The sequence below is a fragment of the Carcharhinus amblyrhynchos genome, chromosome 25, assembly GCF_965287045.1.
Source record: "Carcharhinus amblyrhynchos chromosome 25, sCarAmb.v2.hapA, whole genome shotgun sequence".
In the NCBI taxonomy this organism is placed as follows: domain Eukaryota; kingdom Metazoa; phylum Chordata; class Chondrichthyes; order Carcharhiniformes; family Carcharhinidae; genus Carcharhinus; species Carcharhinus amblyrhynchos.
Window position 1 is genome coordinate 13,353,252 of NC_137348.1, and position 17,828 is coordinate 13,371,079.

Below are 17,828 nucleotides of genomic sequence, written 5' to 3' on the forward strand. Positions count from 1 at the left end.
ATTGTCAGCTTCTTGTTTTAATCTGACGCTGCCCTTAACTTCCTGAATGAACCACGGATGGGACCTTCTTGCTGAGTTTCTGTTTTCCAATGGAATGTATTTTTGTGGGCTATTTTGAATTATTTCTTTAAATATTTACCACTATTCATTGGCAGCCATACCTTATTGTCTGTTTACCCAATTTATCTTCGCCAGTTCTCCACTCATATCTATGTAATTGGCCGTTTTTAAGTTTAAGATTCTTGGTTTTTGATTAGGGTATATCACTTCCAAATTTGACCTGAAATTCAGTGGTATCATGATCACTATTTCCCAGTGGATCTTTTACAGTGACATTACTAATTAATCCAGCTTTATTATGCAGTATTAGAACTAAGATAGTTTTATCCCTAGTTGATTGCAAAAACATTCCATAAACTTTTAGACCATTCTTACCAATTTGATAGTCTTAGTCTATATGAAGATTAAAGCACCCCCCCCCACAATACAATCATTACATTGCCTTTATTACAATCTCCAATGATTTCTTGGCCAGTGCCCAGACTAGTGGTACAAAGGGCCTAAAACTACTTCCATCCATGTTTTCTGACTCTTGCTATTTCTAATTTCAACCTGTACTGATTGTACTTCATGATCTTCTGAGGCTAGATCCTTTCTCTTGTGTAATCCTTTATTATCAAAATTGCACTCTCTCCTTTGGCATTTCATCTGCCTTTCTGAAATATAGGGGTGATCTTACCAAAAACATTCTAAGTGCCAAATGAGTGTGAGAATGGGAGTCACACCCATTTTATGGGCAAGTTCTCAGACATGATCTTATGCCACATAGTGCACAAAAAGAGGGAATGTGTGATTCACACCAGTAGGGGGAGTGGATGGAGTCTATTCTCATTGGGAAACAAACTGATGACAGCTAGAGGGCACCATTGTGCACAGGTCTATTTCCCAGGGCACCAACTGTTTACAGATGTACACAGTTAATGCATTGGGAGATATCTCACTCATCCTACCCTGCCAGAATCACATCCCCACCCCCCTCAATTGTGCACCCACTGGTTTTCCCCGCCATTGTAATGTACTCCACCCATGGACAATCGACGCCTCCATCCCTGTCTCTCTCCCAGTTGATTGCCTCCTAAGTTCTCCCCCCACTCCCCGAGCTGATCTTTGTCCCCATTCCCAACCCCCTGCCCCACACCAGCGATCCCAGATTGCAGAGTGCCCAGACTCCTGCCTCCCCTTAGATCCAGCCCCATCAAGCCCCGTTTCCTCCCCTTTAAGCCCCATCCCTTGGCACCACCCAGTACCAGGGTTTATGGCTGACAGTGCCAGGCTGCCACAGCCCAAGGGGCACTGCCTGATCCTGCTCCCAAACACCCACAAAGCCTCAATGGCCTCCAGGTCCACAAGGGCAGTCATCATCTCTGATCTCCATTGCTGGGGACCATATGTGACTCGCACCATTGAGGACCTTCACCAGTCAGGGCTTCAAGGCAAGTGAGCCCACATGATTCTATCCCAGGCTCACTAATAAAATTAAAATCTGATTTAAATATTATAATCAGCTTCATGCCAGGAAGGGCATAAGGCTAATCACTGCCAGCTTCATAGTGCTGCTAGTATTGCAAGAGGCAGGAGACCTCTCTTACAATCTAACTGGCTCTCCACTTAGACAACAGGCAGAACGAGATGGTAAGATGGCCCCTTGATCATCTTGTAAACATGTCTCTTTTGTGGTGACAATAATTATTTACCTCTATTTGTGCAATTAGTCCATCTATTTTACTGTAATGCTTCATGCATTCAGATAGAGAACTTATAATTTCTTTCTTTTTACTTCTAATCCCTGCAACACTCTAAATTATATGATTGGCCAAGACATAGGTCCCAGCCTGGTAAAATGTAGGCCTTTCGAGTGGAATAGCTCACTATACCTATTTCTATGCCATCTGCATGTAGAATCTATCCTTGTGTTTAAATACTTTGCAATAAATCTCACTTAAATTCCATCATAAGTTTCTCACCTAAGCTGGAATTTTACCAAAATTTCTCAGAGTGTCAGCCGAGTTTTCAGACCAGACCAGACCAGACTTTTTGACACATAGTGCACAGAAAATCTGGGGGCATGGTTTATATTGTCATGCTGGTGGGGCAGGGCTAATAGAGCCTACACAGCCAGCTCCACAGAATTTGGGGCACCATCCTTAAAGGACGTCTCAATTAGCACTGGAAATGTACGTCTCCCCCACAGTCACAGAAGACTCACCATACAAGCATGTGGATGTCCTGTGCCACAACCTGGCTGGGAAGCCCTTTAATAAGATCACACTAGGAGTGGGAACCTCGTTACATCAAAGGTGAGGGATGGGGAAAATCAGGAAATGATATCTTGCCGACTCTCATGGGAGTTTATACCCATGTTGCGGTTTATGTTCTCTCAATATGGTTACTCCTCTAATGTTCAATTGTATTGATAGGAGATTAAATCAATTTTAAACAGCAATCTGCAGAAATATATGAATGGAAAGCTGTAGAATGAGGCTATATATGGCTAATTAGGTGAACTGCGGTTGAATTCTGGCAAATCACATTCAAACTTAACACTTAATGAAAATAGATCCACATTCCATTTAACAGAGCTGAATTCAAACCAACTTGTGAGACAAAAACTGGATCATTTTCATTTTCTAAAATTATATTCTGCAAATTTTTGTGAGTTTGAAAAAGAAACAAAATATAGGATGTGGCTACCCTGAAGAAACTGACAATTCTGATCCTTGATTATTTTGAACTGAATTTCCATAAATGGTACCGTGACTCTCAAGGGTTAAATGGAGACTTGGTGCACAGTTGTTAAAGTATTTTGTCAGGTTTCTACTCCAAAGAACTCAGTTGGCCAGATTTTCACAGCTTCTTATATTCAAAAGGGAAAAGAACAACCTTCACTTTTAGGTTTTGCTCAGCTCTTCCGAGCACCCTGATCAGATGACATGTTAATGAGCAAAAACAGCATTGGCTGCTAGAACATCCAACCAGATCTTTCCCTTTTGGTGACTGGAATCCCCAAATGACTTCACCATGGAGACAGGTTAAAGAAATATGGATGCAGTCAGGGGGTCAGTTAATCCCTCAAATACTGAAAAGCCAAAATGTTCACAGAGGGAATTCATTTTAAAACTAAATAAAACAGATGATCTTTGTATTTTTTTTCTTTCCTGATTCAGCAGGTCCGTTGGAACAGCAATAACTTGTCTCACAATCCAAAGACTACATATTACAATCTCTGGGCTGGCACTGATTCAAATGAATCAGTCTGTTAATACCATAAGTAAACATGAATGCAAATAAATAGTAAATTTTATTATGTGGAAACCCTAAATCTGAAGGGCATTAAAGTTCTTCATAACACCATGAAATACCTTTTGACATTAGTTACAGTTATGACATTGTAAAAGAAAAATGTGTATTCTAATGGCGAGTTAATAAGCCTGTTGACCTACCATTTATTGGTAAATGGTGAATACATTCCATTGAAAGGTTCCCATGTAAACCTACGCCAATGGAAAATCCTATTATAAGTGTCTACATTTTTTCTGAAATTAGCCATTATACCTGCAGGTGGTGTTTTCATTGTACTTTCAGGGGACAGAATTGAAAAGCCCCCAAAACCAGGCACGAGGAACGTGATGTGTAATTACAATTCAAAACAATGCTAGTTTCATGCTGCGTGTTTATTATACTGATTATGGTATGTAGCACAGTACTAAATGCGCTGCTGAGTGGGCTGCACACCTCATATGGGGTGATACAATTTCAAATGAGATTAGCACCACTTACAGCTAATGCAAATGGAAAGTACTGAAGATGCTGGAAAACTGAAATAAGAACGGGACATGTTGTAAATACTCAGCAGGTCTGGCAGCATCTGTGAAGAGAAAAACAGTATTAACATTTCATTTCATCTTCCTCCCTTGATCATCCATGTGAGATTGCTTGATGTTGTGCAGGCTCAGACTTCTGCCATCATGGGTACCAGTACTCAAAGGAATTTTCAGAGTTGTGCTACAGTCGAGCAATCTGTTCTCCAGCAGATTATTCAGATAGCCAAGGTGCTGGGATATTGACAGTGGAACCATGCAGCACATGCCTTCTGATCTATCTCAGGATGACAACATTCAAGTTCCCACTGCTGCCGTTCTGGCAGTGCCCTTTCTGTTGCCAGTCAGCCAGCCGGTTCAAATTGTTGAAAGCCATGTTGAGATGGTGCAATCTCAGGTCAGGCTTTCAAGGTCCAGAGCTTCTCATGTCCTGCAAAGTTAATTGCAGCTTCCTCCACTGAAAGTCAGCAGTCTTTTATCAGCCGTGCTGCAGCCACTGGAGTGGAATAGGTGCAGGTAGCTGAATTGTTCCATCAGTAACTATGGTCTCTCCTTCGTCTCCACAAGAGCAGCTCCTTTTGTGCCTGTGCTCTATCTTTCCCTGATACTGCAGCCCTTAAGGTATGAACGCCCTCAAGAATATAACTAGGCGGTGAGCTCAGAATTCTTGCAGTAGCACCCAACGTCTTCTCCATATTCAGTGCCACTTGCTGCAAACTTTACCAAATTTATGAACTCTTGCAAAAAACCTCATACTTACAAAAACTCGGGAAGAGCCTATAGAAAGTAGTCAACTAAACTGAAAGTTGAAGGATGATCCCATTAAATAACACTAGTGGCACCCCCTTTTTGCTGCTGAACTCATGACTGTGTTAAAGAGATAGCATTAATTATAATAGCAAGGTCAAAAATGGCAGGTCAGGCATCAACTCGACATCAGTTGCTGATTGATATCGCAATCTACCTACCGTGCATACTTCTGGTACATGCTACTCATTTCACTAAAAAGATGGCAGCACAGTGGTTAGCACTGCTGCCTGACAGCTCCAGGGACCTGCGTTCAATTCCCGGCTTGGGTCACTGACTGTACTGAGTCTGCACATTCTCCCCATGTCTGCTCAGGTTTCCTCCAGGTGCTCCAGTTTCCTCCTACCGTCCAAAGGTGTGTGGGTTAGGTTGATTGACCAAGCTAATTCAACCCCCAGTGTCCTGGGATGCATAGGTTAGAGAGATTAGTGGCTAAATATATAGGGATACAGAGAAGACCTGGGTAGGATTGTGGTCAATGCAGACCCGATGGACTGAATGGTCTCTTTCTGCACTGTAGAGTTTCTGTGACTCTATGACATTCGATATGAGCCATGCCAGAGGTGGCGCAGATAACATTAGTTTATTAAACCAGCACGACAAATCTGTAATAGCCTTACTATGTTTGGAGTCGTGGGTTTTAAACAACAAGAAAATAATGTGGTTTGCACATATGGGCTGCAATTCTCCTATCTGCGCCTGCCACTTTTCTGGTGGGTCCGGCAGGGAGACGTACGTCTGTGGCCTTGGATGGGGATTTGTGCATGCACAGGGAACGAATGCACATCTTCCAGAGCCGGCGAGAAGTCGCCCGCCAGACCATGCTGGAAACCGGCAGGAAGGACGGTAAGCCGTTTCAATCTTTTTAAATCTAATTTAAATATGTAGATAAATTAATTATTGGGACCTTTCAAGACCTGATCAAATCTCCCACACTGTCAGGAATACTTCATTCTGGCGGGATTCAGACTAGCTTGGAGAGCTAGCGGGAGATCCTGCCAGAATGAAGGGGGAGGTAATTGGGGATCAGGTGGTGGGGGGGGCCTGCTAGGCATGGGTACCCTGGTAGTGCCAGCCTGTGCTCTCTGTCACTGCCCAAGGGGCAAAGTGTCCATGCCCAGGGTGCACCTTGGCACTGCCTATCGGTCATCGGGCAGTGCCAAGGGGCAGGGCCTATTATGGGCAGGGTCTAGGGACAATTGGTGGGAGTGGGCGGTACTGCTGCCACTTTGCATTGGGATTGGTCTGGGATGGAGGGAAGGCAGCGGTTGGGGAGTTGGTTGGTCTGCTGCGGGGGGACCTGCCTCCAAAAGGGTCTGACCCTGGAGGGGGAGGGGGTGTCAGTGGTGATTTTGCCAACATGAGGGAGTGAGGGGATCACCACTGCTAGGGGGTGGGACCTGGACATCGGATGGGGGAGGGTGTAGAGTGGTCAGGGCCAGATTCACAGTAGCACACAAGAGGTTTATTGAAAGAGATCTCTGCACAGAACAGAAACTAAAACTAAACAGCAACCTGTGAAACACCCTAATGACCTTACCATCAAATCATGTGACTGGCTCTTAAAGCAACCATGCAACCACTTAAATATATAACATTCCTCGACCTCGTTTCTGTGGTCATGAGAACAAATTGCTACAATGTTGCTCATAGGATCAATAATACTTTAGATACAGTATTATGTATCATTAATCATTATACAGTCAACAAGAAAGGTGATTGGGAAGACATCTATTCTTCTTTGATTATATATGACCTTTTGGAATTTGGTTGTCCTTGACCCTAGAAGTATGAATTGAAACTTCAGTGGACTCTTTTTCTCTCCTAATTGATTTTGCATTATTCTGACTTGGTGTAATTGCAAAGACACCATCATCAGGCAACTCAGATTCAACAAAGTCTTCTGTAGTAGTATTCATAACACTAAAGACTAAAGAAGTTTGTACTTCTGGAGATGACTCTGAGAAATCGTTTTAAGATGACAACAATTGGAGTGCATGGCATTGCCAAACTAGTTCATTTTTGGTAAAAGCAAAAACCGCAGATGCTATAACCTGAAACGAAAACAGAAAATGCTGGAAAATCTCAGCAGGTCTCACAGCACCTGTGGAAAAAGAACAGAGCTAATGTTTTGAGTCTAAATGACCCTTTATCAGAGCTCTGGTAAGCGAAATAATGGCTGGAATTTTACCGCCCCACCTGCCACAGGAATCGGAATGGGTGAGGGACAGTCAATGGGAAGGTCCGTTGACCTCAGATGGGATTTTATGGTTTTGGGATGAGTGAGCATGTAAAATCCCTCCCAATGTATTAACATGGCTCTCTGACTGATGGTACTTTATAGCGAAAGAATGTGAAGGTAAGATCAGTGACCATAAATGCTGGAAAATTATGGCCGAAACATATATGCTAATTGTACAACATTTAAAACTGGAACAGAGATGTTGGAGTTTGGTAGGGTTGGAAGAGGCTATGCAGGTAGGAAGGGTATTTGAAAACAAATATGAGAACCTGAAAATTGACCAGAAGTCAATATTGGTCAGTGACCACAGAGTTGGTGGACGAACACAATTTTGGATACAGGCTGCAACAAGTTAGATAAGCTCAAGTTTATGGTGGGTGACAGACTGGCCAGGAGGGCATTGGAATAGCTGCATCAATAAACATCAAAGGCATGGGTGCAGTTTCAGCAACAGATAAACAGAGGCTGAGCTGAAGCCAAGTAGTGCCATGGAAGTGAAAATGTGCAGTTTTGGTGATGGAGTAGAAACAGAATTGGAAACTCCTCTGAGGTTCAACTAGGATGCTAAGATCGTGGATGTCTGATTCTTTCTCAGATTATATGCCAGGGAGAGGGATAGTCAGTAACTAGTAAAAAGATCTTGTGAAAGGGATCAAAAACAATAGCTGCAGTCTTCTCAATATTTCACTGAGCATGTCAGTGTTGGATGTTGAACAGTGACATGTAGCTAATAAAGACAGAGAAAGATCATACTTTCCAACACAGAGTTTGCAACGTTACGGGAAGTAAATTAATAGCTAATATGGCTCCTGAGCTTGAGCCAGGTTATTGTTATTTTTCAGCATAATTATTTAGTTATCACAAAGTCAGAAGATCCTACTACAAATCCTCAGTCAGCTATAATTATTCTGGTTTATTCTGGTGGCATGATGGCATAGTGGTTAGCACTGCTGCCTCTTAGCGCCAGTGCCAGGGATCTGGGTTCAATTTCAGTCTTGGGTGACTGTGTGGAGTTTGCATGTTCTGTGCATGTCTGCATGGGTTTCCTCCAGGTGCTCCGATTTCCTCCCACAATCCAAAGATGTGTGGGTTAGGTTGATTGGCCAGGCTAAATTCTGCCTTAGGATTCCAAGATATATAGATTATGGGGTTTAGTGACATAAATATGGGCTTATGGGGTAAGTCTAGGTGTGAGTCGTTGCAGACTTGATGGGCCGAATGGCCACCTTCTGCATTGTAAGGATTCTATGATTTTGGATTCAAGTGAAATTATTCAAATCAAGACTTAAAGAAGGGAAAGACAGCCTCTTGTTCTAGGTTGTGATTATATGGATGACCTTTTCAGATCTTTTATACAGTAGAATGATTTTTTAAAAATCAAACTCAGGAACCTAAAATGTTCTTTTCCACTCAATAAATAATCCTAATTATTGTCTCTTTCTTCTTTTAGTCAGAGCTTGGCAAGGGAAAACGCAGTGGTAACCCCCTACCAGGGCCTAACCACATATATGGGACAATTGAGAGAATTTATGATGGTGGAGTTCCTGCAGGTAATCATAGATCATAGAAACTCTACAGTACAGAGAGACCATTCAGCCCATCAAGTCTGCACCGACCACAATCCCACCCAGGCCCTACCCCCATATCCCTACATATTTACCCACTAATCCCTCTAACCTACGCATCTCAAGACGCTAAGGGCAATTTTTAGCATGGCCAATCAACCTAACCCGCACATCTTTGGACTGTGGGAGGAAACCGGAGCACCCGGAGGAAACCATGCAGACACGAGGACAATGTGCAAACTCCACACAGACAGTGACCCAAGCTGGGAATTGAACCCAGATCCCTGGAGCTGTGAAGCAGCAGTGCTAACCACTGTGCTACTGTGCCGCCCATACTGAGGCAGAGTTTTTTCACTTTTGAATAGCATACCTCAGAAATTACTTTATTAATTACTGTAGAACTCAGCACATTTAAAAGGAGAATTCAAATTTATACAAACTATGATTATTTGAAGTACAACATACTGGAATTTCACAAAACTACCTTTTGCTTGAATGCAATTTAACCTCAACGTTTCTACTATAAAGCACATATTTCATCATAGGCTGGAGGTGTCTAGATCATTGATGTCTAAGGCTGGCATTAATACATTTTCTGCTGTTTTCCTTTTGCCTGAAAGGAAGCACTCAATTGCAGCACACCCATTATAGACTATTATAATGTCGTTACAGAACAGGAATAGGCCATTTGGCTACATGGTCTAACCCAGGCAAAACATAACCTGCTTGTTTGGATATTCTAAACTTCATGCCTGGTTAGTACGTGTACCAAGAGCAGAATTTTACTGGGCCTGTGGCAGCAGGGATGGATGTGCGGCAGGGTGGTTGCCATTAAAAATGGCTAGCCCATGTCAGATTTTACAAAATGCAGGCAGTGAGACAGATCACTGGCAAACCCATTGCATGATCAGATATATAATATAGATAAGAGAGTCAATCGTCAGGTATTTTCCGATCATTTCTGATTTTAAGAATGGCATGCAGGTTGCATGGATGTTCAGAGATTCACTTAAAGCATTTGAGTTGAGGGGTTAACTGGAAGCCATACTTTGAAACAGTCTGCAATCTGTGTCTTGAGGAAGCAACACTATCAAATTTGGAGGCACGGCAGAAGGTGGGGCCAAAGTGAACTGCTTGATATTCTTTAGAGGCTACTTCATTTAGTTATGAAGTCAGTGCTTTCAAATTTTGACTCCTCCAGTGAAGAGGAGAATGGCACAGAAATGGGGATGCAGCTATATGGAGCACCTATGGAGCAGCCTGGAGAGCTTTAGTGGGTTGAGAAACTAATTGGGTGTTGATACGGTGGATGCATGATGTCAACTCCACATTCACAGAAGACAACACCAACTCTAAAGCTGGAAGGATTAGCTCCATGGAGATATCCCAGCCCCAGTGTCTGTGAAGACTGTGTCTCCCAAGCAGGCAGCGGCAGAGATGTATGGTATGTTGTGGCAGGGGTTGATGCCATTGGGAAGTGGATGATATTGCAACAAGGAGGTGTACCACACCTTCAGTGTTCAAGTCATTTGCGAGCACCTATGTAGATCATGTACGTTCCTAGGAAGCTCCCATGATTCCCACAACCTTAGACAGTCCCATTGCCTTGGCTCTTCAGGCCACCAGAACACCTTCATCATTGGACACTGGAGGAAGAAGGGTATCCCCTGAAGACATGGCTTCTGACCCATGTATGCAAGTCCAATGCACAGGCAGACAACACATACAAATGTGAAATGGGCCACAATAGTGCAGACTATTGGCCTTTTGAAGATGAAGTTTAGGGGCATGGAAGATCTTGAAGAGTCCTTCAGTACGTTTCTGCAAAGGTATCTTGCACATTTTTCATGTGTCTTGCATTGCACAATCTGACCTTTAAAGAAAAGTACTGTTGTAGCCAGAAAAGGTACTGAGGAGGCACATCCTCAGAGGAGGAGGATGAGCAAGAGGCACCAGAACAACTGGTGAAGCTGGCACTGTCGGGCTTAACTCATAGGATACTGAGATGCATGACATCACATAAAAACACATAGAAAGTAGAAGCAGGAGTAGGTCATTCAGCACTTCGAGCTTGCTCTGCTATTCATTATGATCTAGACTGATCAAATTCAAAATCCTGATCCTGCCTTCCCCCGATATCCCTTGATCGACTTGGCTCCAAGAACTATATCTAATTCCTTTTCAAAATCACACAACATTTTGGCCTCAACTACTTTCTGTGGAAGTGAATTCCACAGATTGTCCACTTTCTGGGGGGGAAGTTATTTCTCCTCACTTCAGTCTTAAAAGGTTTACCCCTCACTCTCAAACTATGACCCTAGTTCTGAACCCTCCCATCATCAGGAACATTCTTTCGGAATCTACCCCGTCTAATCCTGTCAGAATTTAAAAGTTTCTATGAGATCCCCTCTCTCTTCTAAACTCCAATGAATATAATCCTAAGCCACTTCACCTCTCCTCAAATGATAGTCCTGTGATCCTGGGAATAAACCTTTGCTGCACTACTTCTATAGCAAGAACATCCTTCCTCAGATAAGGATACCAAAACTGCACACAATACTCCAGGTGGGACCTCACCAACTCTCTATACAATTGCAGTAAAACACCCCTATTGCTATACTCAAATTCTCTCATTATGAAGGCCAACATATCATTTGCCTTTACTGCCTGCTGTATCTGCGCTCTTACTTTCAAAGCCTGATGTACGAGGACACCAGGTTTTGCTGAGTATCCATCTTTTTCAATATACATCTATTCAAATAATAATTTGCCACCTTATTTTGCTACCGAAGTGGATATCGTCTCATTTATCCACATTATACTGCATCTGCTATGCATAAGGCCACAGATCACCCTCCTACCCAACTTTGTATCATATACAAATTTTGAGATAATACATTTAGTTCCCTCACCCAAATCATTAATATACGATGTGAAAAGTTGGGGCCAGATCCCTGCGGTATCCCATTAGTCACTGCCCATTGGAAAAGACCCATCTATTGCAACTCTTTGTTCCTTTCTGCTAACCAGCTTTCTATCCATCTCAAGACATTACCCACAATCTCATGTGCTTTAACTTTATACATAGTAATCTGCTATGAGAGACCTTGTCTAAAAACCTTCTAAAAGTCTAAATAAACCACATCCACTGGTTCTCCCTGATCAACTCTACCAGTTACATTCTCAAAGAATTTGGTCTATCTATCAAACATGATTTCCCTTTTGTAAATCCATGCTGACTTCGTCTGATTTGTTTTCCAAATGCTGTGCTTTGAAATCCTTGTTAATGGACTATAGCAACTTCCCAACTGCCAACATTAGGCTCACTGGTCTATAGTTCCCTGTTTTCTTTTTACTTCTCTTTTTGAATAGCGGACTTACATTAGCCACCTTCCAATCAATAGGAACCATTCCAGCGTCCAAAGAATTTTGGAAAATGTCCACCAATGAATCTACTATTTCAAGAACCATTTCCTCAAGTACTCTATGATGAAGACTGTCAGGCCTTGGAGATTGATCTGCCTTCAAACCCATTAATTTCCCATAACCATATTTCTACTAATACTGATTTCTCTCAGCTCCTCACTAAAACTTGTGTTTCTCAGAACTTTTGGTACATTATTCATGTTTTCTTTTGTGAAGACAAAAACAAAGTACAAATTTAGTTCCTCAGCTATTTCTTTGTTCCCAGTACGAATTCCCCTATTTCTGACTGTAAAGGGCCTACATTCATTTTCGTCAATCTTTTTCTCTTTACAGTTATACCAACAATAAATAATTCAACATAACATAACGTTTTATGAACAGAATTCAAAAAGCATGATACTAAAAAGACGTACACAATTTTTTTTACTCTAAAGCAGACTTATCAGAAAATAATTCAGTCTGTTCAAGATAAATTAAAGAATGAAGTCTGCACAGGTCAAAAGATTTGCTGTATTAATCCAATGGTAAACATAGGGAATCCATAAAAATGTTTTCTTTTGTCCTGTCTCTCTCAGCAATTGGTCACTGGAACACAGTGAAACCCAGAAAAAAAGAAGCACTGCACAAACTGAAACGTGACTTCACGGTGCTGAATAAAGCGGCAATTAAAGCTGGATTGGTTACTCCGAGAGAGATCCAACAGTTTAGGGCAACGCATGACATTGGAACTTTGGGAAAAAAGGTAGAACAGAAAGAAGGCGCTCTCCCTGAAATAACTTTTGGAATGCCCGCACGGTAAGCATGTTTATTCCCTTATTGTTCATTCCTTTGTTCATTCTTTTGTCCATGTTTTAATTTTGCAATTAAAATTAGATGGTAGGCAAAGTACTTGCACTATGTGTCCAATATCACCCATAGGAGAACCCTTTGATATTTGATATTGTTGACTCTGTAATAAAATTGCCAGTGCAAAGTTAGTGCTGATAGGGTGTGGGGACTGCAAATGTGGCACTGCTTCATGGAGCTCAGCTGACAAGAATACTTCAAAGGGATGGGAGGATAGTGGGAGAAGCAGATTGTGGGGATCTTTAAAAACCTCGTTCATGAGGAATGGGTGACTAGGATAGGCCAGCATTTATTCCCCTATTCCTAATTGTTCTTGAGAAGGTGGTGGTGAGCAGCCTTTTTGAAAATTGTGGTCTAGGTATACCAACAGTGCTCTTAGGAAGGGAGTTGCTAGAGTTTGACCCAACTATAATGAAAGAATGGCGATATATTTCCAAATTGGGATGGTGCGTGGCTTGGAGGGGAACTTCCAGGTAGTGATGTTGCCATGTGTCTGTTTCCCTTGTCCTTCTAAATAGTTGTGATCATGGGTTTAGAAGGTGCTGTTGAAGGAGCCTTGGTAAGTTCATGCAGTGCATTTTTGTAGATAGTAAACACTGCTGCCACCATGTGTCAGTGGTGGAAGGAGTGAATGTTTGTGGTTGGGGTATCAATCAAGCAGGTTGCTTTATCGTGGATGATGTCAAGCTTCTTGAGTGTTGTTGGAGCTGCACTCATCCAGGTGCATTCAGCCTCCTGACTTGTGGCTTGTAAGTGGTGGACAGACTTGGAGGCGGCAGGAGGTGAGTTACTCCCCAGAGAATTCGTAGCCTTTGCCTTGCTCTGGTACCAACAGTATATATATGGCTAGTCGGGTTCAATTCTCTTCAACAGTGACTTCCAGGATGTCTAAATAGGCGATTCATAGATGGTAATCTATGTCCATCCATTGAACATCAAAGGGCAATGGTTAGATTCTCTCTTGATGAAGATGGTCATTGCCTGGCATTTGTATAGCACAAATCTTATTTCCTACATATCAGCCAGAGCCTGGATTTGTCTAGGTTTTGCAGCATTTGGACGTGGACAGCTTTAGTATCTGAGGAATCGCAAATGGCGCTAAACATTGTGCAGTGATCAACAACATCCCACCTCTGACTTTAAGACGGAAGGAAGGTCATTGATGAAGCAGCTGAAGGTGGTTTGGTCTAGGACACTACCCTGAGGAACACTTGCAGTGATATCCTGCAGCTGAGATGACAGATCTCCAACAACCACAACCATCTTCCTTTGTGCCAGCTATGACTCCAACTAGTAGAGAGCTTTCTCCTGATTCCTATTGACTCTAGTTTTTGTTAGAGCTCCTTAATAACACATTCAGTCAAATGTGGCCTTGATGTCAAGGGCAGTCACTCTCTCCTTGCCTCTGGAGTTCCGCTCTTTTGTCCATGTTTGAACTAAGGCTATAACAAATTTAGGATATGAGTGCTCCTGGTAGAACCTAAACTGAGCGTCAGTGAGCAGGTTATTGCTAAGCAAATACCACTTGTTAGGCCATTTCAGAGTCAACCACATTGGAATCACATGAATGAAACCACACCTGGAGTATATGAGGCCACATCTGGAGTATTGTATGCAGCTTTGGTGTTTTTATTTGAGGAAGGATGTCCTTGCTATAGAAGGAGTGCAGCGAAGGGTTAGTAGGCTGATTCCTGGGATGATGGGTCTGTCATATGAGGACAGACTAAGTCAGTTAGGATTATATTCATTGGAGTTTAGAAAATAAGAGATCTCATAGAAATTTATAAAATTCTAACAGGAATAGAGAGGGTAGATTCGAATAGAATATTCCCAATGAACAAAGAACAAACAAAAAAAGCACAGGAACAGGCCCTTCTGCCCTCTAAGCCTGCACCGATCATGCTGCCCGACTTAACTAAAACCTGCTACCCTTCCAGGGACCATATCCTTCTGTCCCCATCTCATTCATGAACTTATCAAGATGCCCCTTAAAAGTCACTACTGTATCCACTTCCATTACCTCTCCTGGCAACAAGTTCCAGGCACCCACCACCCCCTGTGTAAAAAAATCTGCTTTGTGCATACATCTCTTTTAAACCTTGTCCCTCGCACCTTAAACCTATGCCCCTGAGTAATTGATCCTTCCGCCCTGGGAAAAAGCTTCTGACTATCCACTGTGTCTGTGCCTCTCATAATCTTGTAGACTTCTATCATGTCTCCCCTCAACCTCCTTCACTCCAGTGAGCACAAACCAAGTTTCTCCAACTTCTCCTCATAGCTAATGCCCTCCATACCAGGCAACATCCTGGTAAATCTTTTCTGTACCCTCTCCAAAGCCTCCATATCCTTCTGGTACTGTGGCAACCAGAATTGAACATTATATTATTCCAAGTGCAGGTTATCTAAGGTTCTATAAAGCTGCAACATGACTTGCCAATTTTTAAACTCAGTGCCCTGGTCGATGAAGGCAAGCATGCCGAATGCTTTCTTAACTACCTTCTCCACCTGCATTGCTACTTTCAATGACCTGTGTACCTGTACACCCAGATCCCTTTGCTTATCAATACTCCTAAAGGTTCTGCCATTTACTGTGTATTTCCTATCTGTATTAGACCTTCCAAAATGCATTACCTCACGTTTGTCTGAATTAAACTCCAATTGCCATCTCTCCGCCGAAGTCTCCAGCCGATCTATATCTTGCTGTATCCTCTGATGGCCCTCATCACTATTGCAAATCCACCAACCTTTGTGTCGTCTGCAAAATTACTAAAGAATCCAGTTACATTTTCCTCCAAATCATTAATATATATTACAAACAGCAAAGGCCCCAGCACTGATCCCTGAGGAACACCATTTGTCACAGCCCTCCATTTAGAAGTGCACCCTTCCACCGCTACCCTCTGTCTTCTTTGACCAAGCCAGTTTTGTATCCATGTTGCCAGCTCACCTCTGTACCCATACAACTTCACCTTCTGCACCAATCTGCCATAAGGGACTTTGTCAAAGGCCTTGCGGAAGTCTATGTAGACAACATCCACTGCCCTACCCTCATCAATCATCTTCGTCTCTTCCTCGAAAAACCCGATCAAGATCATGAGACACAACCTCCCTTTCACAAAACCATATTGCCTCTCACTAACTGGGAATAACCCCTGTCTCGAAGAATCCTTTCCAATAATTTCCCTACCACTGATGTGAGGCTCACCGGCCTGTAATTACCTGAATTATTCTTGTTACCCTTCTTGAACATGTTGATGAGTCCAGAACTAGGGGGTCACAATTTGAAGATAGTGGTAAACCTTTTAGGATTGAGGTGAGGAGAAATTTCTTCACGCAGAGAGTGGCGAATCTATCGAATTCACTACCACAAAAAGTAGTTGAGGCCAAAACATTGCTTGATTTCAAGAAGAAATTAGATATTGTTCTTGGGGCTAAAGGGATCAAGGAGGGATATGGGGGAAAGGCGGAATCAGGATATTGAATTTGATGATCAGCCATGCTCAAAATAAATGGTGAAACAGGCTCAAAGTGCCTGCTTCTATTTTATATGTTTCTATGAGTTACGTGTAGGCTGCTCTGGGCAAAAGGCGTTAGTGATCCAGATGGGTTATTACGACAATCAACAATGATTTCATAATCATCATCAAACTTTTAATTCCAGATTTTTTTATTGAATTCAAATGAGTAGTGATATTAAAACTGGGATCCCCAGACCGTTTCCCTGGGTCCCTGGATTACTAGTCTAGTGACGATACCACTTCATCACTGAGTCCCTCCTTGTAACATTCCACTAGTCACAATTTTAAAATGCTCCAATTCTGACAATTCTTTGCTTCCTGTCTGTTAATTAATCCTCTATCCCTGCTAATATATTACACCCTGTTATAATGTAACCAAAGATAACACACCCAACTCCATAAGCTCTTATTTTGTGCGATGACCATTTGTGTAGCACCTTAACAAATGCCGTATGGAAATCCAAGTATGCTACATCTACCATTCCCCTTTATCTACCCTACTAGTTACATCATCAAAAAACTCAAAGAAATCTATGAAACAAGATTTCCCTTTCATAAAAGGATGTCTATTTGATCATGATTTTCTAGGTGCATTGCTAAAATCTCCTGAATAAATAGACCCCAGTGCTTTCTTGATGACTGGTGTCAGGTTAACTGATGTGCAGTTTCCTGCTCTTTATTCCCTTCCTCCTTTCTTGAATAGCTGGGTTACTAATACTGATTTCCAAACTGCTAGGACTGTTCCAGAATAGAGGGAAATTTGGAAGTGAAAGCATGCACATCTATTATCTCTGCAGCTATCTCTTTTGGGGTGAAGGCTGCTTGGGTTTTGAAATGTACAGTATTACACATCCTGTCTGGCTTGCTGTAGTCATGTGACCTGTACCTTAGCACTAAGAAGCACAATGGTTTTTAAACATGAAGTGGCGATAAAATGGTTTTGAAATTTGGAAATGCTGCAGAGAAGATACAGCTCAGAATGTTCAAATCTGCAAAAAGCTACTGAAATAGGACAAAAAAAAAGCAAATGTGTGCCAAAGGCCACAAGTAAAACACTGGGTGAGTGAACATTATACCAGTCTCCCTAGTCCTAGCTGCAGTAGAGATGAAAGGCAATACATGGCAGAACTGGTTGATTTTTTTTTTCACTTGCCATGGCAAAACTATAAGCTTGCAACAGACTTAATTAACCAGTCGGAACTGATAAGAGTAGCCACACTTCTTACCTGCCAGGGAGGGACTGCTACAAGTTACAAACCTCCTTAAATCTAATAGACGAGTAAAGAAAGCAGACGGCAGAAATTGTGAAAGCCTCAAATGAACACTTTGAACCCTGAGTAAATGTTACATTTGAACGTTTTGTATTAAACACGAGAACAGAATATGAAAAGAAAACCATTGATCACTATGTGATGGCAGTAACACAGCTTTCAGAAGCTGGCAAAGTTGGACAGCTAAAAGATGATCTGATTAAAGATTGAATAGTCTTAAGCACACAAGACCCTCTAATGAGAGCAAGTCTACTGAAAGATGAGAAATTTACACT

General features: G+C 42.2%; 1 protein-coding gene across 2 annotated transcripts in view; it reads left to right on the top strand.

The window, feature by feature from the left end:
• cfap77 (cilia and flagella associated protein 77) overlaps nt 1–17,828 on the top strand; it is a 171,684-nt gene that overhangs the window by 63,780 nt on the left and 90,076 nt on the right. For both annotated transcript variants that reach the window (XM_080212258.1, XM_080212257.1), the window contains exons 3-4: nt 8,378–8,477; nt 12,494–12,713. In XM_080212258.1, the coding sequence (XP_080068384.1) occupies nt 8,378–8,477; nt 12,494–12,713 (320 nt within the window). The remainder of the gene's footprint in view (nt 1–8,377; nt 8,478–12,493; nt 12,714–17,828) is intronic.